This window comes from Rhinatrema bivittatum, chromosome 2, assembly GCF_901001135.1.
Source record: "Rhinatrema bivittatum chromosome 2, aRhiBiv1.1, whole genome shotgun sequence".
Taxonomy (NCBI): Eukaryota; Metazoa; Chordata; class Amphibia; order Gymnophiona; family Rhinatrematidae; genus Rhinatrema; species Rhinatrema bivittatum.
Genome location: NC_042616.1, coordinates 88,864,116 through 88,888,304, shown reverse-complemented (window position 1 = coordinate 88,888,304; position 24,189 = coordinate 88,864,116). Strand labels below are relative to the sequence as shown.

General features: G+C 46.4%; 1 protein-coding gene across 5 annotated transcripts in view; it reads left to right on the top strand.

The window, feature by feature from the left end:
• XYLB (xylulokinase) overlaps positions 1-24,189 on the top strand; it is a 326,783-nt gene that overhangs the window by 252,481 nt on the left and 50,113 nt on the right. For all 5 annotated transcript variants that reach the window (XM_029588417.1, XM_029588418.1, XM_029588419.1 and 2 more), the window contains 2 exons: positions 21,461-21,519; positions 22,785-22,872. In XM_029588417.1, coding sequence (XP_029444277.1) covers positions 21,461-21,519; positions 22,785-22,872 — 147 coding nt within the window. The remainder of the gene's footprint in view (positions 1-21,460; positions 21,520-22,784; positions 22,873-24,189) is intronic.

The window sequence follows — 24,189 nt, the reverse complement described above, 5'->3', positions numbered from 1 at the left end:
ATGTGATCTTTTTCTTTGTGGTTAAACATTAACTATTTCAGTAAGCCATTTTTTCATTAATTGAATATTTTTGGAGTTGGTAGCAACCTTATATTTTCAATATAGCCACTTATTTTTCGCCTGTGGTCATATTCTAAAAATCTTTATTGGTGTTTATTCTTCACTGCTTGATTTCCCTTTCATAATATTTTATTTTCTATGTATGACTGTTATGCAGAATCATTGATATTTTAGTTTGGAATTTAACTGTGTTTAGTTTTTTTTCCCCTTGCATTGTGATTTCTTTTAATGCTTTTTTCTAACCAACCCCTAGATTAATCAGAATGCTACAATTTTGCATGCATAACGCCCGTTATAAGAAAAAGAGGTGTGGTTATGATAACGTTAGAAGTATCACACCATGTGCTATCTTACTGCTTCACCTAGGTACTTTATCGCATATTGTGATAAAGATTTTGTACTCTGTGATAATTACAAGAGAGAGAGAATGAGGGAGAGAGCCTCTTTGTAAGGCTTTCATAGTAGTGAACTATTTATATCACTATAGGAGGGCCAGCTAATTACTCGAGGTGAGGTTTTGGTGGTCGTGTAGGGTATTGGGGCCAATTTTACATGCAAAGTGAGATGAACGGACAGCACAGTAGAACTCAGTGAAGATTTGGCATCAATTTGAGTGAGTAAAGCCACACAAAGATGAGATTTCTTCAATGTTCTCTCGCCCTAGCTTGATAGAACCCTGGTAGAGAGTCCATCAAATTAGGGTGAGAAAACATTGTAGAAATCTCATCTTTGTGTGACTTTACTCACTGCATATTAATCAAATTTACTTAAGGAATAGCCACTGCTATTAATTGCATCAGTAGCATGGGTTCTTCTTGATGTTTGGGTAATTGCCAGGTTCTTGTGGCCTGGTTTGGCCTCTGTTGGAAACAGGATGCTGGGCTTGATGGACCCTTGGTCTGACCCAGCATGGCAATTTCTTATGTTCTTATGAAAAGACTGGCAGATTTGTGCTGTGCGCTCGAAGAGACTCTGTCCTTCTTTGCTAAAGCTGGTTTTCTGGAGGGAGAAATGGCATATTATACAACAGCTGAAAGGAAAAAAAAGCAAATTGGTACCTAAGCTCCGTAGTACCCATGAAAATGTAAACAAGAAAGTACGTAAAAGTCCATATCTAAAAGGGCCATTAATTAAACTCCAGGGTAAAACCCAGGGCATGCAGGCATGCATATATACATGTGGGAAACTTGAACTTCAGGGGTCAGGCCCTTTAGAGAGGCAGCTGCATGTTCTCACTACATTTCACAAAAAAAAAAATTACAAAATGAGAAAAATACAATGAAAAGAGTTGAAAACAATATCAAATATGAACAATATGTTTTATTGTAACCTGCTTGAGCTATATAATGAAAAGGTGGGATATAAATGAATACACAGAAGAGAATAGAGGCACTGCAACACAGGACAGTATAGGTTGTAGCCATATTGGGAACAAAACTTACTCCACACATAAACATCAGGTGTCTTTCTTTGGCATGCAGCAGTGAACTATGATTAAAACACAGTATGGCAATGGTGACAGCATAAAAGATATAGATATGAGCAGTGGATGGGCAGTGTATAAATGTTTAATCTGTGCTGTACACAAGGAAACAGCTACTACGCAGTACCAGCAATGTCAGCATGCCAGAGACCATATGAAAACACATTTAGCCACATACACAGAAGGTATCATGGAAGAAATCATGGAAAAGGAATATACTCATGGTGTGGTCAAATATATGATCTTCTTTTGTGGTCTCCTGGCCTGGAATATCCCCTGGTGCTCGCATCCAATCACTGAATCACTGTGGAGTCCACTATGTGCCCCATCTGATATCCAGTAAGAAGGGTTTCCTATTGTTTGCCTCAGATCAGCATTATGGTGTTTGTGGGTCTCTGAAAAACACAAAAGAGAAAAAATAATTAGCACATGCCTAGCAAAAGTTTCACTTTTGCCCTCCTAGCATACATAAGATACATTAGCAATGTGTTAAAATCGCTAAAATTACACACAGTTTTGGAGCATACAGAATATTTTATTTTATTGCATTGGAAGGAGAACTGTGAAGGACATGTCACTGTTGGTATTACTAGATGGCTGGAAAGGCCAGTTTCAGGAAAGGAGGTCTAGTGCCTATGCCCCTGGTTTCAGTTGCCATGGTCACTAACCCCTGCAGTTTTAAAGGCTGATATGTGTTTACATGGATGGCATGACATAGTTATTTAAAGGGGCCATGTCTGTTATAGCTGCCTAGCCACAGTTACAGCACAGTATGTGATATATTCTCAAATTTAAAAACTGTTTACAAAAAGAGGCAGGATAAATGAGTAACACTGGTTACTCTGTCACCAGATGTGTGAAGTCCTTTGCTTATGTCATACTTGTTTATATGTTCTACTACAAGCAGTATCCCTGTACAAAACAGAAGAAACGAGAAATGAGTGTTATGGTTTTGAGGTGTTTGAGTGGATTCTTGGGTACTGTGGAAGATGACCACGCCCACAGGGAGGAGCCCCGTGGGGAGCCACAGTACTGGGCTAGACTCAGGAAGCACAAACACAGAGTTTTTTCTTTTAGTGTACAGCAGATGTATTCTACCAGAGGTGGCAGTAGTGAGGTGATCCAGAGGTAGCAGTCCAGGTGCCCTCGGCAGAGGGAACCCATCTCACCAAGATGGTATAGGGAGATCCAGGTGTAGGTTTCCCAGCACTGCACAGCTGTAGATGAGACAGACTGAGAATTAGATTACTCACTAGATCAGTGGTTCTCAACCTTTTTTCTGTCGGGACACACCTGACAGATGGTTCTCACATGCGTGACACACTGACCCATGATCGTCACAGGGCTAGATGTAAAAGTACAGTTTGCATCCACGGGAACCCCCCTGATCCACAATAATGGATGTAAAGCAGAATTATGACATTCCCCATACAACTCACCCTACAAAAAAGATATTCTGGTTCTGGTGTCATCTCAGTAACGGCAACTCAAACTCCTTCTACTTTCAGGCTCAATAGCCCTACTTATGAAAAGACAGCAGTTTACCACCAATGCATGTCCTCTTGAGAAAACGCAACAAATAAGACTGATAAAACGCTTACATGCTAGTAAAATATCTCATCTCGGTAACAGACACAGAACCGACCTAACATACTCCCAGGATCTGTAGTAATGCACATAAACTAATCCACACACAGTTACACCTGTATTATGGAATACATTCAAACAGGAGCAACCCTATCTATGAAAAGGCAACACTACAAATATTAAATCAGGCCCTAAAAACCAATACACCTCTTATTAGGAAAACAGAACTAGCAAGCAGCTATAGATCCCCACACAGAAATAATTGTAAAACTATACTAATAAGCAGAATAAATGTTTCACAACAACTATGAACAGAATAACATCCAACAATTAAAAACTCATAAAAACTATTAAACATTCTCCAAACACCAATAAAATATTTCAAAAAAAGCAGACACATCACATAATATTAAATAATTAAAATGGCAGTCAATCAAGAAAAATAAACTTAAAAAGCCACCTTTACTTACCCCCTCCAGCAGCTCTCCTACTCCTCTTCCATGCAGGCTGTAGCACACACCAGAAACAGCAGTAGTGGCTAAGCTCTATACTCATGGTCCTCTTCCTTAGGGCCCATGTCTCTCTCACACACACACACCATACCAGTCATGCCCCCATGACCAGTTTCTGTCTCTCACACACCAATCATTTCCCAGTCTTTGACAAACACACCAGTCACCTTCCTGAACAGTTTCTCTCATGCCATACACACACACACAGGCTTCCCACTCCCGTGTTCCACTTACATATATGGGCTTCTCACTCTCATAATCACTTTCTCTTTCTCACATACACTCACCAGTCTCTCACTCCCATGCTTGTTCTCTCCACATGCACAGGCTTCTCATTCCCATAATCACTTTCTTTCTCTCACACACATACACAAACACACACACCAGTCACCTGATCTCTCTCATGCATACACACACAGGCTTCCCACTCCCATGTTCTCTTTCAGATATACAGGCTTCTCACTCCCATGCTGTGTCTCACACACACACAGGTTTCTCACTCCCATGCTCACTCTTCACATGCACAGGCTTCTCATTCCCATAATCACTTTCTCTCTCTCTCTCTCACACACACACACACACCCATCACCTGATCTCTCTCATGCATACACACACACACAGGCTTCCCACTTCCATGTTCTGTCTTACATAGGCTTCTCCCTCCCATGCTGTGTCTCACACACACCCAGGTTCTCACTCCCATGCTCACTCTCTTCACATGCACAGGCTTCTCATTTCCATAATCACTTTCTCTGTTACACACACACACACACACACACACACAGCCCAGTCTCTCTCTCATTTCCATGCTCGCTCTCCACGTGCACAGGCTTCTCATTCCCTGAATCACATTCTCTCTCTCTCACATTCACATACACACCAGTCACACCGTCACCTTACCAACCAGTCTCTCTCTCATACATGCACACACACTGGCTTCTCACTCCCATGCTCTCTCTCACATAATCAGGCTTCTCACTCCCATGCTTTCTTTCACATACACCCCCACAACACCAGGCTTCTTACTCCCATGCTTTCTCACATACCCAGATTTCTCACTTCCATGCTTTTTCTCTCTTTCTCTCTCACACACACACACACACACACACACACACACACACACATATCCCTGACTGTCTCACACTCTCACATACACATCAGTCATCTCCTTGAGCAGTCACTTTCATTGTCTCTCACATATACACATACATCAGCTCTCTGACCAGTTTCTCTCAATCACACACATACTCTCGATCAAATACATTCTCTCACTTACACACAGGCTCTCAATCACACACATTCTCTCACATACACACTGGCTGGCTGGCTGCTTCTCTCGCTTTCTCTCACTCACTTCCTCTCCCCCCCCCCCGAGCAGAAACGGTAGCTACTCCTCCTCCTCCAGCCCCCGCAGGCCAAGAAGGAAGAATTCCATCGACCGCGGGAGGCTCATGCTGCTCTCTCCTTTCCCGATTACCGTCTGCTGCAATAGCTCGGGGGCCGATGCTGCAGCGGCCGCTGCTACTTTATCACGCGGGCATTGTCTTTCTCCTTCCCGCGCACTGCGTATCACTTCCTGTTCCGGGTCACCGGGGGGGGGGGGGGGGGGGCGTGGGAAGAAGAAAAGGCCAGCCGTGGATGCCACAGCTTCTTTTAGTACTGCTGCCGTTCCCACTGGGCTTGAACGTGTTGATAGCCTGGCGGCAACGGCAGCAGGGAAGAAAGAGCAGCGGGAGGGACCGGGAGCTCGCAACACATCTGCCGGTGCTTGGCGACACACTGGGGTGTCGCGACACACCGGTTGAGAACCGCTGCACTAGATGGTAGCTGTACGGTTGACGATTCCACCAGGCAGAAGTAGATGGATACAGGCACTCTCGCTCCTCGAGAGCAGGCCCTCGAGGAGCGAGTACCTGATCCCAGTAAGGCACCTGAAAGAAAGCAAAGGGCCCCCGAGGAGCGGGTACCAAGGTTAGAGAATACCCCGAAGGGCAGAGGGGCTTCCAGCGGCAGCACGGAAGCGGCAGAGTAGCTTAGACCTGACGAGTCCAATCCTTGATAACTCAGTGAGCTAGCAAACAAAAGTAGGCAAAATTCCCGGATGGCGTGACATCACTCGAGGGGGACACCCCCGAGGTTCCCACCATGACGTAGATAAAGATGTGGATGGTGTGTGCGCGCGCGCACCCTAAGAGGCCCTTAGGAAAAACATGGCGTGAGGCTTTGCCATAGTCGTTCCGGGGACACCGGAGAACGCGGCTTCCAGTCGCAGCAGTAGCCATCTTCCCAAGGCTAGCAGGAAGAGCAGAGGAAAAGGGGAGGCACAAGGGTTGAAGCCGTCTGAGACTGACGGACGCAACAATGAGAGGGGCTTTTTCACAGATATGTTTCATTCCTAATGTGTTGGATAGATGTAGTGGCTAAGTTTATTGGATCCTGTCCTTAGTGGCATATATGAATATAAATCCCTCTGTATGAATACATGACTACTTGTGATGCTCTGGATAGAGTCCTGTAGAGTAGGTATGACATAGATGCAAGTCTTCTGTGACCCATATGAGGCTGCATTTCTCAGTGCCTTCCCTACTACTACTTATTTTTAAAGTATACACATATATACACATATATACACAATTCTGTGCAGATATGTATAAAAGATAGTTCCTGCTTCATGGAGGTTACATTCTAGTCCAAACATACATGATAAGCAAGCCTGTGGGAAGTCTATTTATTGTAGAAAAGTGCAACTTCAAAAACATGAGTTTTTAGACTGGTCTTAAATATGACCAGAGAGGGTGTATAATGAACTGACTCAGGAAGTCTGTTCCATGGGTATGGCACAGCATGGTGGAAAGCGAGGAGCTGGGAATTGGCATTGGAAGAAATGGGTACACATGAGAAGTTTACTGATGAATGGAGTTGATGAAGATGGGTATAGGGAGAGAGAAGAAAAGATAAGTAATGAGGAGTTACAGAGTGAATACATTTATAAGTGAGTAAGAGAAGTTTGAATTTCACGCGGAAGTGGATAGGGAGGCAACGTAGTGACTTGAAAAGAGGGATTCCATGGTCATAGTGATGTTGAAGGAAGATAAATCTTGCAGCCAAATTTTGAATAGATTAGTTCAGTGGGAGGCTCATGAAGAGCAAGTTTCAGTAGTCTCAACGAGAGGTGATAAGATAATGGTTGAGCATGCTCAGAAAGGAAGGGATGGATTTGAACAATGTTATAGAGGACGAACACTTTTACCAGTATTTTAAATATGCGTAGAAAAGGAAAGAGGGGCTTCCAAGATGACCCCAAGGTTATAGGATGAGACAGAAAAAGAAGGAAATGAGGAAGTCAGTTTGGGCCAAAGACAAGTAGTTCCATGTTGTCCAAGTTAACTTTAAGGTGGTGGCAGGACATCCAGACAGTGTATCAAAAATGCAGGCTGAGATTTGGGATTGGATTCTTGGTAAAATTTCTGGTGAGGAGAAGTAGATCTGGAAATCATCAGAACAAAAAGGCTAATTCAACAACTAAGAAATTTTCTGTCCAATAATAAAATATTACACTGTTGTCAACCTTGGATTTTGTGTTATGTCGGTTAGATAAAAATCAGCCAGTAGTAGCCATTTTGTAGACATTACAGCAGACTATGACACAGAAGCTCATGATATTTTGCTGCAGCAATTACTATTGTGCTGGAGGTGGACCCTTGGCCTGGCACAGGATTGGTACGGCTCTCTGAGGGTTTCCAGAGGGTGCCTGCCACCAGGAGGCGGAGCACACGAGGAGACTGAGGCTAGCTGGAGCTTCACAAATAACAGTCCGGGGGCTCCCTGGGTTGAGTCCTTGGAATTCCCAGACCGCCTGGGCTTAGGTGTGCCTCGTAGGGTCTCCTGGAGAGGTGGCGGAGAGATGTGCCCACCATGAGCAAAGGTGCGTGGCTAGTGGAGAACAGATAAGCTAGATCAGAACTGAGAGTACCGGAGACCACTGGAACAGAACAGGAGCAGAAGGTCCTCTGGTCAAGAAAGGCAGCACTTAGTGGTCTAGTTTAGAGAAGGCCACAATTGATGTCAGAACAGGCAGGCCCAGTGGTCACAGGAGAAGCAAAGAGAATGTCAGAGTAGAGCGCAAGGGTCAAAGCCAGGATATCCGTCTGAGGGTGGTCAGCCAAAGCAAAGGTCAGTTCCAGGTATCAGTCCGAGCGTGGTCAGTAGCAAGCAGGGGTCAGTTCCAGGTATCAGTCTGAGTGTGGTCAGTATCAAACTGGGATCAGTTCCAGGTATCAGTTCAAGCATGGTCAGTATCAAGCAGAGGTCAGATCCAGGCAGCGGTCCAAACATGGTCAGTGGCAAGCCGAGGTCAGTACCGAGTATCAGTCCGAGAAGGTACAACCTGGGTAGCGGAACGTAGATGCTGGAACACAGGAAGGACCACAGGAGCACTGGAAGACACAGGAATGCAGGAACACTGGAACAAGCACAGGAACAAGGAATGCAGGAACACTGGAACAAGCACAGGAACAAGGAACACAGGAACAAGCACAGGATCAAGGAAGCAGGAACACAGGATGGCAACTAGCTTCATGATACGTGACGACCCGTTTGCCAAGGTGAGGAACTGTGGGAAGGCCCTCGCTTTTTCAGTGGTGCTCAGGTGACGTAATCAGGAAGCCCTGAGCCCTTCAAAGGAGGGAGCGCGGGCTGCGCGCGCACCTAGGGGTGGGGCGATGACGCCGAGGACGTGGAGCCCCGACGGGAGCTCCTCTGTGAGGCCTGCGATGACAGAGGTCAGTGGAGAAGGCACAGAGGATGCCGTGAGCCGGCTACAGTAGCGAGAGAGGAGTGCCCAGAGCTCGTGGAGGGAAGTGCAAGGTGAGCAGGCCCGGTCGCGGCACCAGCGCGGCCGGGATGCACAACAGTACTCCACCTTCTAGGCCTCCCCCTTACCAGCTTAGGCTTCTCAGGGTGTTGTTGATGGAAGGCTTGGAGAAGAGTTTTGTCCAGGATGTGGTGGGAGGGCTCCCATGGGTTTTCCTCTGGTCTGAAGCCCTCCCACGACAGGAGGTACTCCCAACTACCTCTTCGGCAGCAAACGTTCAGGACCTCCAGACCTGGAGGGTGGTGTTGGTCTCTGAGACAACCAGGATAGGCCTAGGGGCTTGAGCAGGGATACATGGAATATATTGTGAATTCCAAGGCTTGTTGGTAGCTTTAGCTGATATGTTACAGCCCCCACTCAGTGTAAGATAGGAAATGGCCCCACATACTTGGGGGCCAATCGTTGAGAAGGCAGCCGGAGGCGGATGTGCCGTGTGCTGAGCCAAACCTTCCGTCCCTGCAAAAATACTGGGGCGGCCCGACGGTGGGTGTCTGTCACTCGTTTGACATGATTGGCTGCTTGACAGAGGTGTTCTTTCACCTGATCCCATAGCCGGCAGATGGTCTGGGCCGTGGACTGAGCTGCAGGAGATGGTACACTGAATGGGACTGGAAGAGGCAGACGGGGCTGCCGACCAAAAACCACCACAAATGGAGAAGTCCCAGTGGCAGATGCGACATGGGTGTTGTGTGACAACTCTGCCCATGGGAGAAGATCAACTCAATTGTCTTGGTCGTTAATGTAGGACTGGAGGAAGGCTTTCAGGGAGCGATTGGTTCTCTCAGCCTGGCCGTTGGCCTGTGGATGGTAGGCGGAGGTCAAGTTCAAAGTAATATTGAATTTTTTCAGAGGGATCTCCAGTACTTTGCCATGAACTGAGGACCATGGTCTGAGATAATCTCTTGCAGCAATCCGTGGAGACGGGAAAACATGGTTCAGGAAGAGTCGGGCGAGTTCAGGAGCCGAGGGTAGGCCGGGTAAAAGCACAAAATGGGCCATTTTGGAGAACTGGTCTATTATGACCTAGATTACGATATGCCCTTTGGAGGGGGGCAACTCTACAATGAAGTCTGTAGAAAGACTGGCCCAAGGTTCTGTGGGTGCTGGGAGGGGCTGAAGAACCCCCCACAGACGTCCAGTAGGCGGTTTTTGTTGAGCGCAGACAGGGCAAGAGTCTACAAAGTTTCGGGAGTCCTTAGTCATAGTAGCCCACCAGTAGTGTCTGCGGAGCATCTTGAGGGTTCGGGCCCGGCCGGGATGGCCAGCAAGACGGGAGTCATGGGCCCAGTGAAGCATTCGCTCTCAGAGGTAGTGAGGCAGCACAGTCTTCCCAGCAGGCATAGTGGTGGTAACAGCAGTGGCGATGCAAGCAGGGTCGATGATATGGGCTGGAGTTTCGAGGGTATCCTCCAGCTCTATGGAGCGAGAAAGTGCATCGGCGCAAAGATTCTTCTCAGCCAGCTGGTAGCGTAGTTCAAAGTTGAACTGTGCGAAAAAGAGGGCCAGCAGACCTGTCTTGCATTCAGTAATTGAGCCTCTTTCAGATGTTCTAAGTTCTTTTGATCAGTGTAGATGGTGAACTTGTGCTGGTCTACCTCGAGCCAGGGGCACCACTCCTGGAGGGCCAACTTCTCGGCCAGGAGTTCACGATCACCAATTGTGTAGTTGTGTTCTGCAGGTGAAAACTTGTGGGAATAGAACAAACACGGAACAAGAGCTCCCTTGGTGGAGTATTGACTGAGGACCGCCCTGGCGCCAATGGCAGACGCATCAACCTCGACGATGAAGGGGCGATTCGGGTCTGGATGGTGGAGTCATCGGCCGCTATGGAAGGCCTCCTTAAGTGCCTGGAATGCGGACTGGGCTTTGGGACTCCACTCTCGGAGGTCACATCCCTTCTTAGTCATGGCGGTGAGTGGAGCTGCCAGCATGGAGTAGTCTGCGATAAAGTGACAGTAGTAGTTCGTGAATCCTAAGAACCTTTGTAAGGCCTGCAAACCAACTGGATGGGGCCAGTCATGAATACCTTAGAGCTTGTCTGGATCCATGGTGAATCCTTGGCTGGAAATGATGTAACCCAGGAATGGGAGACTAGACTGTTCAAAAAGGCATTTTTCAAGTTTAGCGTAGAGATGGTGATCCCTAAGTCACTGAAGAACGGTTTGGACATGAGAGCGATGAGATTCCACGTCTTTGGAAAGATGTCATCTAAATAGACTATGACGAAGGAGTATAGGAGGTCTCGGAAGATCTCATTCATCATTCTCTGGAAGATGTCAGGAGCGTTGCGTAGCCCAAAGGGCATTACTACATACTCGTAGTGTCCATCCGACATATTAAACGTGGTTTTCCATATATATTCAGGTTGAATGCGGACCAAATTATAGGCCCCACTTAGGTCCAAATTGGTAAAGATTCAAGCTCCCTGGAGCCAATCGAACAGCTCACTGATGAGCGGCAATGGGTACCGGTCCTTGCGGGTAAGGGCATTCAGGCCTCTGTAGTCAATACATGGCCTTAAGTTGCCGTCTTTCTTTTTCACAAAAAAGAACCCGGCGCCCACTGGGGATGTAGAGGGTCTAATAAAACCTTTGGCTAGGTTTTCCTTAATATAGGCAGACATAGCCTGGGCCTCTGGAAGCGAGAGCGGGTAAGTTCTGCCCTTGGGAGGTGTGCTACCGGGTAGTAGTTCGATTGGGCAGTTGAACTTCCGAAGAGGAGGTAAGATGTCAGCTTGCTGTTTGGAGAAGACATTTTGGTAGTCCACATAGGATGTGGGTAGCCCAGGAAGGGGCGTTGACTTTAGAACCGGAACAGACGGGGACACCCATTGTAGACAATGGGTCTGGCACCGGGGCCCCCACTGGGTAAGCTGGAGTGACTCCCAATCAAAATGTAGGGAGTGAAATTGTAGCCATGGTAGACCGAGGACAATGGGGTTTACTGACCACTTGAGGATCCAAAGGGTTATCTCTTCTTTGTGGAGAGTCCCTATGGTCAGTCGGATGGCTAGGGTGCGATGGGTGATGTGATCAGGCAAAGGTTCTCCATGGATGGAGGCAATTCACAAAGACACCTCAAGAGGTTGTGTAGGAATTTGGAGTAGTGTAACAAGTTCTTCGAGAATGAAATTCCCACCAACCCCAGTATCCATGAGGGCAGTTGTGGAGAAGGAGTGTGTCTCCCTGAGGATGGAGACAGACAGCAAATATTGAGGACTGTTAACCATAGTGCCCAAGCTCAGGACCCCCGCCGGGCTTAGGCTTTGGAGTTTCCTGGATGCACCGGACAGGTCTGGATAAGGTGGCCAGGTCCCCCACAGTAGAGGCAGAGACCGGACTTCCATCTTCGGAGACATTCCTCGGGAGTAAGATGAATGCGATTGATTTGCATCAGTTCTTCTTTTATTTATTTATTTATTTATTTATTTATTTATTTAAAGAATTTATATACCGGGGTTCCTGTATAGTATACATATCACCCCGGTTTACAAGGAACCATAACTATCGCTAAGGAAACGATCATTTAGCGGTTTACATTGAACATTTAGCGGTTTACATTGAACATAGTTAATTTGAGAAAACATAATGAGCCCTTTTGGTAGGGTAGCAGACGATGATGCCCATGATCTGGGGCTAACGGACCGAGGTGGTTCCAGGGCCGGTCGTCGGCTGGGTCTTACTTTCTGGTGCCGTTCCCAGAGACGGTGGTCAATCTGCCCAACTAAGGAGATGAGGTCCTCCAGTAAGGTTGAAATCTCTCGGGCTGCCAACTCGTCTTTCAGAGCGGGTGACAAGCCCTTGAGATAGAGTGCCCGCAGGCAGTCTTCCTGCCATCCCAATTCCATAGCGAGGGCTCGGAAATCCACGGTGTATTCTGAGAGGGAATGGGATCCCTGGCAGAGGTGGAGAAGATGGTGGCCGGCGACCGCCTGTTTGCCAAGATTATCGAAGGTGTGTCAGAATGTGGAAATGAATTGAGGGAGCTGCTGGCGTACGGAGTCAGAATGCTGCCAAAGTGGGGAGGTCCATGCCAGGGCTTTCCCTTCCAAACGAGATAAGATAAAAGTAATCTTTGTCAGTTCATCTGGGAATAAAGAAGGCTGTAATGCAAACTGCATGTAGCATTGGTTGATAAAACCCCGGCAGAGACAAGAATCTCCATTGAAATGGGGAGGAGCTGGGAGGGCCAGCAGTGCCCGTGAGGGCGATGTGGCAGAGGAAGTGCTGTTGGTTAGAGTCCTTGGGTTGGCCATGGCGGATTCTTCGATTTGTGATCGTAGTCTGTCTACCGAGGTAGCCAATGAATCGAGGAATTGCTGCTGCTCCCGGACACACGTAGCCAGGCCTGGAATAGTCTGTAAGGCGAGGTACTCTGCTGAGTCCATGGCCTTAGCAACCTGTTGGGCTGGAGGTGGACCCTTGGCCTGGCGCAGGATTGGTATGGCTCTCTGAGGGTTTCCAGAGGGCGCCTGCTGCCAGGAGGCGGAGCACACGAGGAGACTGAGGCTAGATGGAGCTTCACCAATAACAGTCCATGGGCTCCGTGGGTTGAGCCCTTGGATTTCCGGACTGCCTGGGCTTAGGTGGGCCTCAGAGGGTCTCCCTCTGGTTGTGGTCTCCCTCTTTGTGTGGTCTCCCAGAGAGTGGCGGAGAGGTATGCCCACCAAGAGCAAAGGTTCGTGGTTACTAGAGAACAGATAAGCTAGACCGGAATTGAGAGTACCGGAGACCACTGGAACGGAACAGGAGCTGAAGGTGCTCCGGTCAATATAGGCAGCACCTAGCAGTCTAGCTGAGAAGGCCATGAGTGATGTCAGAACAGCAAAGAGAATGTCTGAGTAGAGCGCAAGGGTCAAAGCCAGGGTATCCATCCGAGGGTGGTCAGCCAAAGCAAAGGTCAGTTCCAGGTATCAGTCCTAGCATGGTCAGTAGCAAGCAGAGGTCAGTTCCAGGTATCAGTCCGAGTGTGGTCAGTATCAAGCTGATGTCAGTTCCAGGTATCAGTCCGAGCGTGGTCAGTATCAAGCAGAGGTCAGATCCAGGTAGCGGTCCAAATGTGGTCAATGGCAAGCCGAGGTCAGTACCGAGTATCAGTCCGAGAAGGTACAACCTGGGTAGCTGAACGTAGACAGTGGAACACAGGAAGGAACACAGGCGCAGGAACACTGGAACAAGGAACGCAGGAACATTGGAACAAGCACAGGATCAAGGAAGTAGGAACATGGGACGGCAACTAGCTTCACGATACGTGATGACCCGTTTGCCAAGGTGAGGAACTGTGGGAAGGCCCTCGCCTTTTAAGTGGTGTTCAGGTGATGTAATCGGGAGGCGTCCTGCCCGAAGTTCCCGCCCTGGGCCCTTTAAAGGAGAGAGCGCAGGCCACGCTCGCGCCTAGGGGCGGGGGCGGGGCCGAGGACACAGAGCCCCAACGGGAGTTCTGCTATGAGGCCTGCGATGACAGAGGTGAGCGGGGAAGGTGCAGAGGACGCCATGAGCTGGCTGCAGTAGTGAGAGAGGAGTGACAGGAAACGCGAGGTGAGCAAGCCCAGTCGTGGCACCAGCACGGCTGGGACTCGGAACAATTACAACAATTGGAGATTGAGGGACTTGTCTACCGGTGGCTTATGTCTTACTTATCAGAGAGGAAACAACAGTATGAGCTTCTGACTTGTATGAGCTTCAGCAAAGGGTACACAAAGATCTATTTTGTAGGCTGCATTATTTAATGTATGTTTGCTCTCTTTCAGCCGAATTTTCGGTGGCCTGCACGCGTAAAATCCGAGTGCATTTTAGAAATGGCCTGGCACGCACAGAAGTGCATGGCCAGCAAAAAGTGGCGGGCCAGGGGTTGGATCTGGGGCCGACTGAGACAGCGGACATTAGGCCCTGTCTCGGGGAAGCGGAAGTTACTTCTGCTCCGAAGGAGCAGTAAGTATTAAAAATTAAAAAAATTAGACTAGTTAGATAAGGGTTAGGGGTTGGTGAGGAGAGGGGAAAAGGTAGGAAGAGTAGCTAGGGGTACAGGGAACTGGGGAAGGCCTACTTACGCCGCCACGTGTTGGTTTTTAAAATCCCCCCCCTCCCGCACGTGTTTCAACCCATCCGCACATGCGCGTGCGTACATTAAAATCTGGCGCGCATGTGTGTGCGAGAATTGTGTTTTATAACATGCGTGTGCTGACGCACGCATGTTATAAAATAACTGCGTCCAAATGTGTGCGCCGGTTTTAAAATCGACCCTTTAATGTGTCTTAATTGAACAACTAGAGATTGAATTCAGGGCATATGCTGATGATCTACAATTGCATTTCCCTACGGTGGATTCATTAGAGGCTGCTCTGAGTTGTATTTCTAAATGTCTTACTAGACTAAACTCTTGGATGGAACAGAATAACTTATTAATGAACCTATGTAAAACTGAGGTCATATGCTTCTGGTGTAAGACATAGCCTTCACCCAATATTGAGAATGACCCTATTTTAGTTAATGGGGTTAGATTCTCTGTGAAAGCAGTGGTGAAAAACGTGGGCATTCTTTTTGACTCCTATTTGAATTTTTTGCCCCATTTGTGAGCAATTCTGAAAACCGGGTTTTTTAGATTGCACACATTACGTCACGGAAGTTATGGTCCAGATTTTAAATCACCTACGTGCGCTGGACCAATTTTCAAAGGCCCGGCCACGCGTGTAAGTCCCGGGGTTAGTGAAAGGGGCGGTCCGGGGGGGTGGGGAGGGTCTGTCCAGGGGTGGGGCAGGGCTAGAGATGCCCGGCACAGCGGTCATTTGCTGTTGTGCCGGGGGATCGCGTGCCGGCAGGGTGCTGGTGTGCGCAACTTGCTCCTGCTTAGAAGCAGGCGCAATAGGTGAGCTAATGATTTTGGGGAGGTTTAGGATAGGGGGAAGGGAGGTCAGGCTAGGGGGCTGAGAAGTTCCGATGCGTTGTCACGCGTAAATGCAAAAATCTCCCCCCCCCCCCTTGCAGGTGCCGACCTGGCATTTTATAACGGGCGCGTGCCAGCGCACGCCTGTTATAAAATCACGTGTCCATGTGCACATGCAATGTTTTAAAATCTAGCCCTATATGTCTGGAAAAAATGACTTTTGCACCCTATGTTATTGATGATCGACTATTGTAATGTCTTGTTTAGTGTCCTCCCTGCCATAAGTGTTCGGGCATTGTACATGCTACAGAATGCCGCTGCACTATTACTTGTGCGAGGGTGACCCTGGGACCACATCAGTCCAATTTTGTACCAGCTGCATTGGTTACTACCTCAGCAACAGAGTATTAGTTTTTAAAATAGTGAAAATGGAAGGTCCTTGTAAGTTGGGGAAGCTGTTGATTCCTTACATCCCCATTAGGACCTTATGCTTTCAAGAGATGGGACTCTTGGAAGTCCCCTCTGCTAAATCAGTGCACCTAAAAGAGTCTAGAGGTTGGGTATTTTTTGTTATCATCCCGGTAACGTGGAATGTGCTGCCTGTTCCATTTCGAGCGATCACTGATTATAAAAGTTTTTAGAAAACAGGTGAAGGACCCTGTTTGGAGAAGCTTTTGAAGATGCCTATGGTGAGTCTTTTTGAGTTTGACTGGATTTTAGTGCAGAGTGCTTTTTTTTTTTTTATTGTCACTATTAATGATGTTTTATTTATATGATAATTAAGATGTGAAAAATACTGTATTATTGTTTATTTTATTATGTTGTAACCCGCTTATCCCGACCAGTTTGTTGTAAGCGGGCCTTAAAATCTTTTAAATACATAAAAATGCTATTGAAACTAAGCTGTGGGAGGAGATCAGAGCAACAAGGGAAGAAGTATAGCGGGGAAAAGAGAAGAGGACCTAGGCAGAGCCTGGGGGGAGGGAGGGGGCACATTACCCAATAGTGAAACAGAGGTGGAGGAAGAACCAGCAGAGGATTTAGTAAAAGTAGGATGATGGAGGTAAGAAAACCAGGAGAGAGCCAGGGCTCTGAAATCCAATGGATAAGTCAAGCAGGATGAGAAATTAGTTAAGTCCCTTGGTCCTGCCTTTCTGTGTTGTCAGATGTGGAAGAGTCGAGCAGTGATTATTATTTTGTGTAAGAGAAAGTGTGATTTATTATCTGATGTGAGAGAGTTCTGCCATAATGAGAAGGACAACTGTCATTCTGTTAAGGGTAAGATAGATTGCATCTAAGGTAAAAGGTGTTTTTTTTTTTGTTATGCTCGTCTTCCATGACAGCAGTTCTTAATGTGTTGTACCCTCCTGAACCATTGGTTTAATAAATGGCTTTCTATGTGAGCCTTGCTTTTGTTTCCCCAACCCCATTATTTCTGATGGATCAGGGCCATGTAAGTCTTTGGGAGGATATTTAAATGAGACCCTGGGCACATATTTATGGCTTTTCCCCCTTCGGATGACACTAACATCATATTATGTGAACAAGGTCCGTGAACTTCCTTCACCCACTTCCAGATACTGCTGACATCAGCAGAGCAACTTTGCATGTCCAAAATGGGATAGTGAACCTCATGTATATTGTAATGAAGCCAATAATATACTGTGTGCTAAGGAACAGGGATAGATCTAAAACCCTGCTTAAAGCAGGCATAGTCAGAGTGGCTAGGATGTGTGGGGCCTCTTGGCAGCCGTTTTCAAAATTGGTGATATGATTTGCTTTTATTCACCCAAGCCAGCAAACACATTTTTTTTTGCAGGAAATGTTTCTAAATCCTGTGGCGTGAATCAGCCACTCAGTGATTATTGTAATTCATTGTTTAAAAAAAAGCAAAATACATTGGCATGTGAATCTGTCCTTGTTATACTATATTTTGGCATATTCAGATTTCTAAGAGGTTGTATACTATGGAGTTGAAGAAACGAAAAATCAAACACATCAAATCTTTAGTTCACCAAAATCCTTTCATTTCCTAGCTTCCTCAGTATAAGATTTGTCTGCAGCAGGCTGTCATGTTAGTAAAAAGAAGAAAAAAGCCCTCAGTGTTTACGCTTTATAATGACTTTAAATGTTCTAATTTAAATACACACAGTCTACACAGCTGCTCACTCTTTTTCATGTATTTTTTTTCAAATGAATTCACAAGTGCACTTAGGCATCACTATCTGCATTTAATGTTTCATGTTTTAGTCATAGGGCATTTCTTAACATTCCCAGAATGCTGGAAGAGTCATATATTATTTAGTCTACATTGCCAGTTTTTAAGGCGTTTGATTGGAGAGTCAGGAGGAGAATTGCACATGAAACTAAAGCATGGAGTTGGGAGTCACCTTCTGCCTCTTTCATTGGATTTTCTTGTTATTTATTTATTTTATACATTTCTAGTCCACCTTTCTGAATATTGCACAAAGTGGGAATTACTTTTTTCTTGGTACTTCAGATTACAAAGCTAAGCTGTTTGTGACTTTCACTGTAGCTTTTGTCAAGTGATATTTAGCTTGTAGTATCTGCTGTTTTAAGGAAGTATAGATATTTCCTTCTTATAAAGGAAGCTAACGAGATGCCATTTTTAAAAACAGTTTTAGAATTGTTTAGGGAGAATGGGATGGTATGGTTTCATCGTTTTGAGGGTAATTTTATGACGGATCATATAGGGCTGAAGTCCATGTGTAGAAGGTACATGCAAACTTCAGTCCTAATTTTCAAAGCAGACTTGCATGTGTAAGTTCATGTGGATAATTGGCGGGTACGTGCACATAGCTGTGTGGCATACGCACACACATTTATATAAATGTAGGAACTTTTCTTGCTCCTTCAGATTTCCCCTTACCTACAATCTTTATAGGCTGAATCTCTTCAGATTGGAAAGGCAGATCTTCAAGGTAGATCTAAACTCCACCTTTGCCATTCCCTTTCTCTGTTTGCTAGATAGCAGGCCAAACCACAACTCCTCACAGTCCCTAGAGGTCCTATTTCACATACTAAGGGGTAGATTTTTAAACTTACGTGCACATGCTTCCCGGTTCGTACACAAGGATGCGCCGATTTTATAACATGTGCGTGCCGCCGTGCACATGTTATAAAATGGCTGCGTGCACAAGCGCACCGGATTTTATAATCCACATGTGCGGGGGGCGAGCACAAGGGGGGAGGGGCTTATTCAATTTTCACACAGCGACGCATCCTGGCCTTCCCCAGTTCCCTCCCAATCCCCTCCAATTAAGGAGCGGACTGGGAGGGAACTTCCCTACCCCCTTACCTAACCTCCCTTCCCCTTCCCATCTCCTCCCCACTCCCTAAACCAGGGGTGGGCAATTCCGGTCCTCGAGGGCTGCAAACCAGTCGGGTTTTCAGGATATCCTTAGAGGTAGATCTTCAAAAGTACGCTGGATTTTATAAGATACACGCGTATCTTATAAAATCCGGGGTCGGCACGCGCAAGGCTGTGCAAAATCGGCAGCCTGTGCGCGCCGAGCCGCGCAGCCTGCCTCCGTTCCCTCCGCCCTCCCCCCACCTTCCCCTCCCTTCCCCTACCTAACCCACTCCCCCGGCCCTATCTAAACCCCCACTTAACTTTGCGCGCATCGGCCGGCAGCCACTCTCCGTCCTCCGGTCCTGGGGGCTGGTCCGGAGGCCTCGACCACGCCCCCGGGCCGGCACCACGCCCCCAGGCCCGCCCCCGAAACACCGTGGCACGCCCCCGAAATGCCGCGTCGTTTTGGGAATGCCCCTGGACACGCCCCCTCCCGCCCCTTTTCGAAAGCCCCGGGACTTACGCGCGTCCCGGGGCTTTACGTGCGCCGGAGGCCTATGCAAAATAGGTGCACCGGCGCGCGGGCCTTTTAAAATCCTCCCCTTAATGAATATGCATGAGAGAGACCTGCATACACACTGCCTCAGTTGTATGCAAGTCTATTTCATGCATATTCATTAGGGGTATCCTGAAAACCCGACTGGTTTGCAGCCCTCGAGGACCGGACTTGCCCACCCCTGCCCTAAACCCTACCTTTTCCTTGTTTTCTTCTTTATTTTGCAACTTACTTCAGCTCCTGAGCTGAAGTAAGTTGTGCATGCTGGCCAGCTGCCGGCGCGTGAGTCTCTGAGTCAGCCATCAATAGCGTTGTCCCGGCCTGCTCCCCTGACTTGCCCCTCCCCAGCTAGAACACGCCTTCGGCCCGTCCCTTCCAAGAAGCCTGGCATTTGAGCACATACTGGCCTTTACACGCATGGCTGGTTCTCTTGGAAATTCACCCGGTGCGCGCAAGGCTCGGCCATACATGTATAGGCCTAGCCACACACGTAAAGGCTGGATTTTATGCGCATGGGCATTTAAAATCTACCCATAAGAGAATTTGCAAAACACCTCCCATGTGGCATTGATTCTGCAAACAACACTTGCTCTCCTGTTACTCTTGACAAACCAAATATACTCTCTTAGAAAACACAATCAGTACTGATAATGACTTGGGTGTCTAGCAGTGTGGACAGAATAACTGAGCAGACTGCATTGGCCAGATGATCTTTTTCTACCATCATTTGCTATGTTACTAGGGTTGTATGAATCAGAATATCTTCTTTTATCTTAGATTTCCTTTTTCAATTTTTTTTGTTTTGCTTAAATTTGTATTCCTTCTTTTTTCCACTTCCTTTCTTTTCTCCTCTTACTCTCTCACTACATCTTGCTTCTATTCTTCTATAGGTTCCTCAATTTATTCTACCTACCTTCGCTCCCCCAGCCTTTTCTCCAGACTTTGCTTCCCTTCTTCATTCTTGTCTTCTCTTCCTACTCTCTATTCTGTCACCCCCTTTCTTGAGTCTCTGTGTCATCCGATTTCTTCTATTCATCCTCACCCCTATGCACTACTGCTGCTCCCTCACCTTTCTTTCACTCTCGCTCCACTCATTTGCTATCCTTCTCTACTCCACCCCCTACTCAGCTGCTTGCCTCATCTATTCTCCAATCCAGCCATTACCCTCTTCTCTCTCTCTCTCATGCCCCTCGCCATCTAGCCACCAGGTGACTCCTCTTCCCTCAGACATCCACTGGTCTCATCCTCTTCTCTCTCCCATTCTCTAACCTCACCAACCTCCTGATTCCCCTTTCCCTCCCCATCAAGAGACCAGCTGGCTGCCTTCTCTCTCCAACCTTCCCAAACTTCTCCTCTTCATCCAGATAGCTGCTGCTCCCCCCACAACCCCTCCTAGTCCCTGATTTCTTCATCTGTCTATCCTTTCTCCCTCCTTCCCTCAAACACATACACACTGGCTTACACTTTTCTCTTTCCACCAACCTACTAGTTCCATGCCACTGCTGCCTCCAGCATGGCTTGATTTCATCTATTGAGAGGAGCACAGCTCCAGTGTTGGCTCTTGCGAGATCAGAGAGGGCACCGTCACTGCGTGCCTCACAGTAAACGGAATCATGCAGCACCGGAAGCAGCTTTGGTATAGTTGCGGCAAGGGCCCACACTGTCAAGAGGAAGGAAGTCACAGCAGGGGAGATGGGGAAGTCTAGGACGAGGTGGAGATCAATGGATGTGTGGATGATGAGAGGGTTGGAGAAAGGAGAGGAATAGAAGGCTGGCGATTGAGGAGGGATCCTGTGAAGGAGGAGAAAAAGAGGCTGGAAGCTGTATGGGAGGCTGGCAGAGGGGAGAGTAAACAAAAACGAACATCAGTAGCAGTGGCTAGGTGAGGGGGTGAGGCTGGCAGCCTATTTCTTAACAATTCTGTGGCATGAGGAGGAATTATACAGCAATTGCTGCAACTGTAGAATTGCAGGAAACTGGGGTCCTTATTTATAATGAGAGCCATATCCAGGCACATTCCAGATAGCAAAGTTAGCCTGATAAACCTATTCGGCTAACTTTGGATGATTTTATATCTGCATTATTATTTTATTTTTTTGCAGGTAGTTTTAATATCATTTATGATGTACAGGCATTGTTTATTGTGTGAAATTCTACATGAATAATATAGAATGACCTTTCTTTTTCATTATAGTGCCAAGATCAAGAATTTTAGCAACAGGTGGGGCTTCCAATAATAAAGAAATCTTACAGGTAAGTGCATGAATCTCAAATTTTTGAAAAATAAATGTCAGTTAATTTTCATGTGATGTGGAGTATAATGTTTAGTAGTTTATCATGTTTAATGTTCAACCAGAGGCTGTGTTAATAAAGTTTTTAACAATGGTTATAGAGCACCAGAATCTGCCTTGAAACATAAAGAATTTCCATGCTCTGTTCAGACTGTGTGGCTGAGTCTTTCTGTGATAGGTAATAAAACAAGTTTGCTTACCATGAATGGTGTTTTCTGTGGATAGGATGAATTAGCCATGACATGTGGGTGACATCATTTCTCAGCACTGAGCAAACTCATCTCTTCTACTAAGCATATGTGGGATTTCCCATACATCCTGTTGTGCTGGTGGACTCTTGGACCGAGGGGGAGTTGGCGCTACCTGTGGGGAGGAGTCCCACAGGTTCCCACCATTGGTAGGCGAGGCTGATGAAGAGCGGAGACCCCGCTGGAGCTTCACCACTACCAGACCACATTCCCCTTAGGTTGAGCCCTCGGGTGCCAGGGCTGGCTGGACATACGTGGGGTCTCTGTAGCAATGGAAGTCTGGGAGAAGGAGAGGTGCTGGAGAGCAGGCCAAGTTCAGGAACAGGCAGCATAGAATGAAAACAGGTCCTAGGCAGGGGTTGAGGCAGGCGACATATCTTGTGGTCAGATTCCAGGCAGGGGTCGAAGCAGGCAGCGTATCTCGTAGTAGTCTTCCAAGCAGGGGTCGAAGCAGGCAGCGTATCTTGTTGTCGGATTCCAGTCAGGGGTCAAGGCAGGTGGTATATCTCATGATCAGTATCCGGTCCAAAGTCAAATGCCAAGGCGATCCAAGGAACAAGGGAGAAGGCCAGGAACTCAGGCAATGCACTTCTCTGGAGAGAGAAGACCTATTGCCAAGGCAAAGGCCGGAAGCAGGGTCCAGCCTTATATAGTGCTGAGGTGATGATGTCATCTGGAGGGGCCGTGGGCATTTTCCCGCCATGGACTCCTAGTTTTACAATTTCCTTTCCACTGAAAAATGTTTGCCTCTTGTGGAATAATGCTTTTCAGTCATTTAAATGTTTGTATCATATCCCTCATGTCTCGCCTCTCTTCTAGGGTATAAATGTTGAGGTTCTTGAATCTCATCTCATAAGGTTTTTGGATTGTGGTTGGTTTGTCTCTTTTTTTCATTTGCCATAAGGAAAGTCTATAGATATAAAACTGGTTGCTCTTTTTTTTCAGAATCATATCTAACCATTGGTTGATCCTTTTCCAGGTCTTGTCGGATGTGTTTAGTGCCCCAGTCTATACAATTGACACAACTAACTCAGCTTGCTTAGGCTGTGCTTACAGAGCAATTCATGGTAAGGATATGAATAAAAGTCCTCTTAATGATGGAAGGAATATGATATTTACTATATAATCTCTGTTCTTCCAGTCTACAGTTTTGCTAATAATTGACTAATGACATAATAGTCAAAAAGTTACCTTTCAAGATACTGTTTGAAGATAGGTATAAGATGTTTTATGCATTTGATCTTCGATTATACATTTGAATCTTAATGAAACAAGGAGGAATATCACATTATGATAATTTTAGTGAAGAGGGAAGCATCTGATTTTTAATTAGTGTATAAATACATAATAATCAATTAGGATACAATTTAATAAAAATGCAAAAAAGGAAAATGCTAAATATACAAATCACATATCATACCATAATGCTTATTGATTCAAATTGTGAAGAACCAGTATAACAAGAGCAGAAAGAAAGAAATTGCAGTAAGAAAAAATGAATTAAACATATCACAGAAAAATAATGTATGCTAAAAAAGAGCCATAAACACCTCAAGGAACATGAAAGACTTTAAAATCTCAAAAGAATCTTGAGCATAAAGAGAGGTATGGCATGGTAGAAGCTATTTAATGGAGATCCACAAAGATGGTGCATTACCTACATAGGGAAACTTCAGTAGCAAAAGATGTACTGTTTGGAAAAAATAAGGAAAAGAGAGTTATGATACTTGTATAGATAATAAAATTCAAGACTAGCAAGCACTGATGGTTGAGGTGAATCCAGATATTGTTGCTGTCACTGAGACCTAGTTCAGTGAGCCCCATGACCGGGAGATGGCCATACTGGGCTATAATCTGTTCAGAAAGAATAGGGAAGGTGAAAAGTAGGTTGGCTAGCACTTTTGTATTAAAGAAACTGAAATGAAGGGGGTATGGGAAAAGAAAGAGGTACTGTGGGTTATTTTGAAAAGGAGAGCATGACACATCCATCTATATGAGATCTCCAGCACCAGCAAAATAGCTGGATAGAGGAACAATCAATGGCATATATTGGAATATAATGAAAGATGTAACTGGTGAGAGATTTTAATCTGCCAGATGTTGATTGGAACATCCCATTTGCAGAATCAGGGCCAGATTTAAGACGATGGCACCCATAGGCAGATATCTTCTCTCCTTTTCCTTCCCGTGGAAATCAGAGCACAGCAGGTGGGAATTCACATTTTTGGGCACCTTTAGTATCTGGAACTTGCCTATGTTGCCTATGCGTAAATTCATCCTTGAGCAGAATCAGTTAGAATTAGGGAGACCTTCAATAGGCCCTTTTCAGACAAATGCTAATGGACCTCACAAGGGAGGGGATGATACTGAAACTAATGTTTACA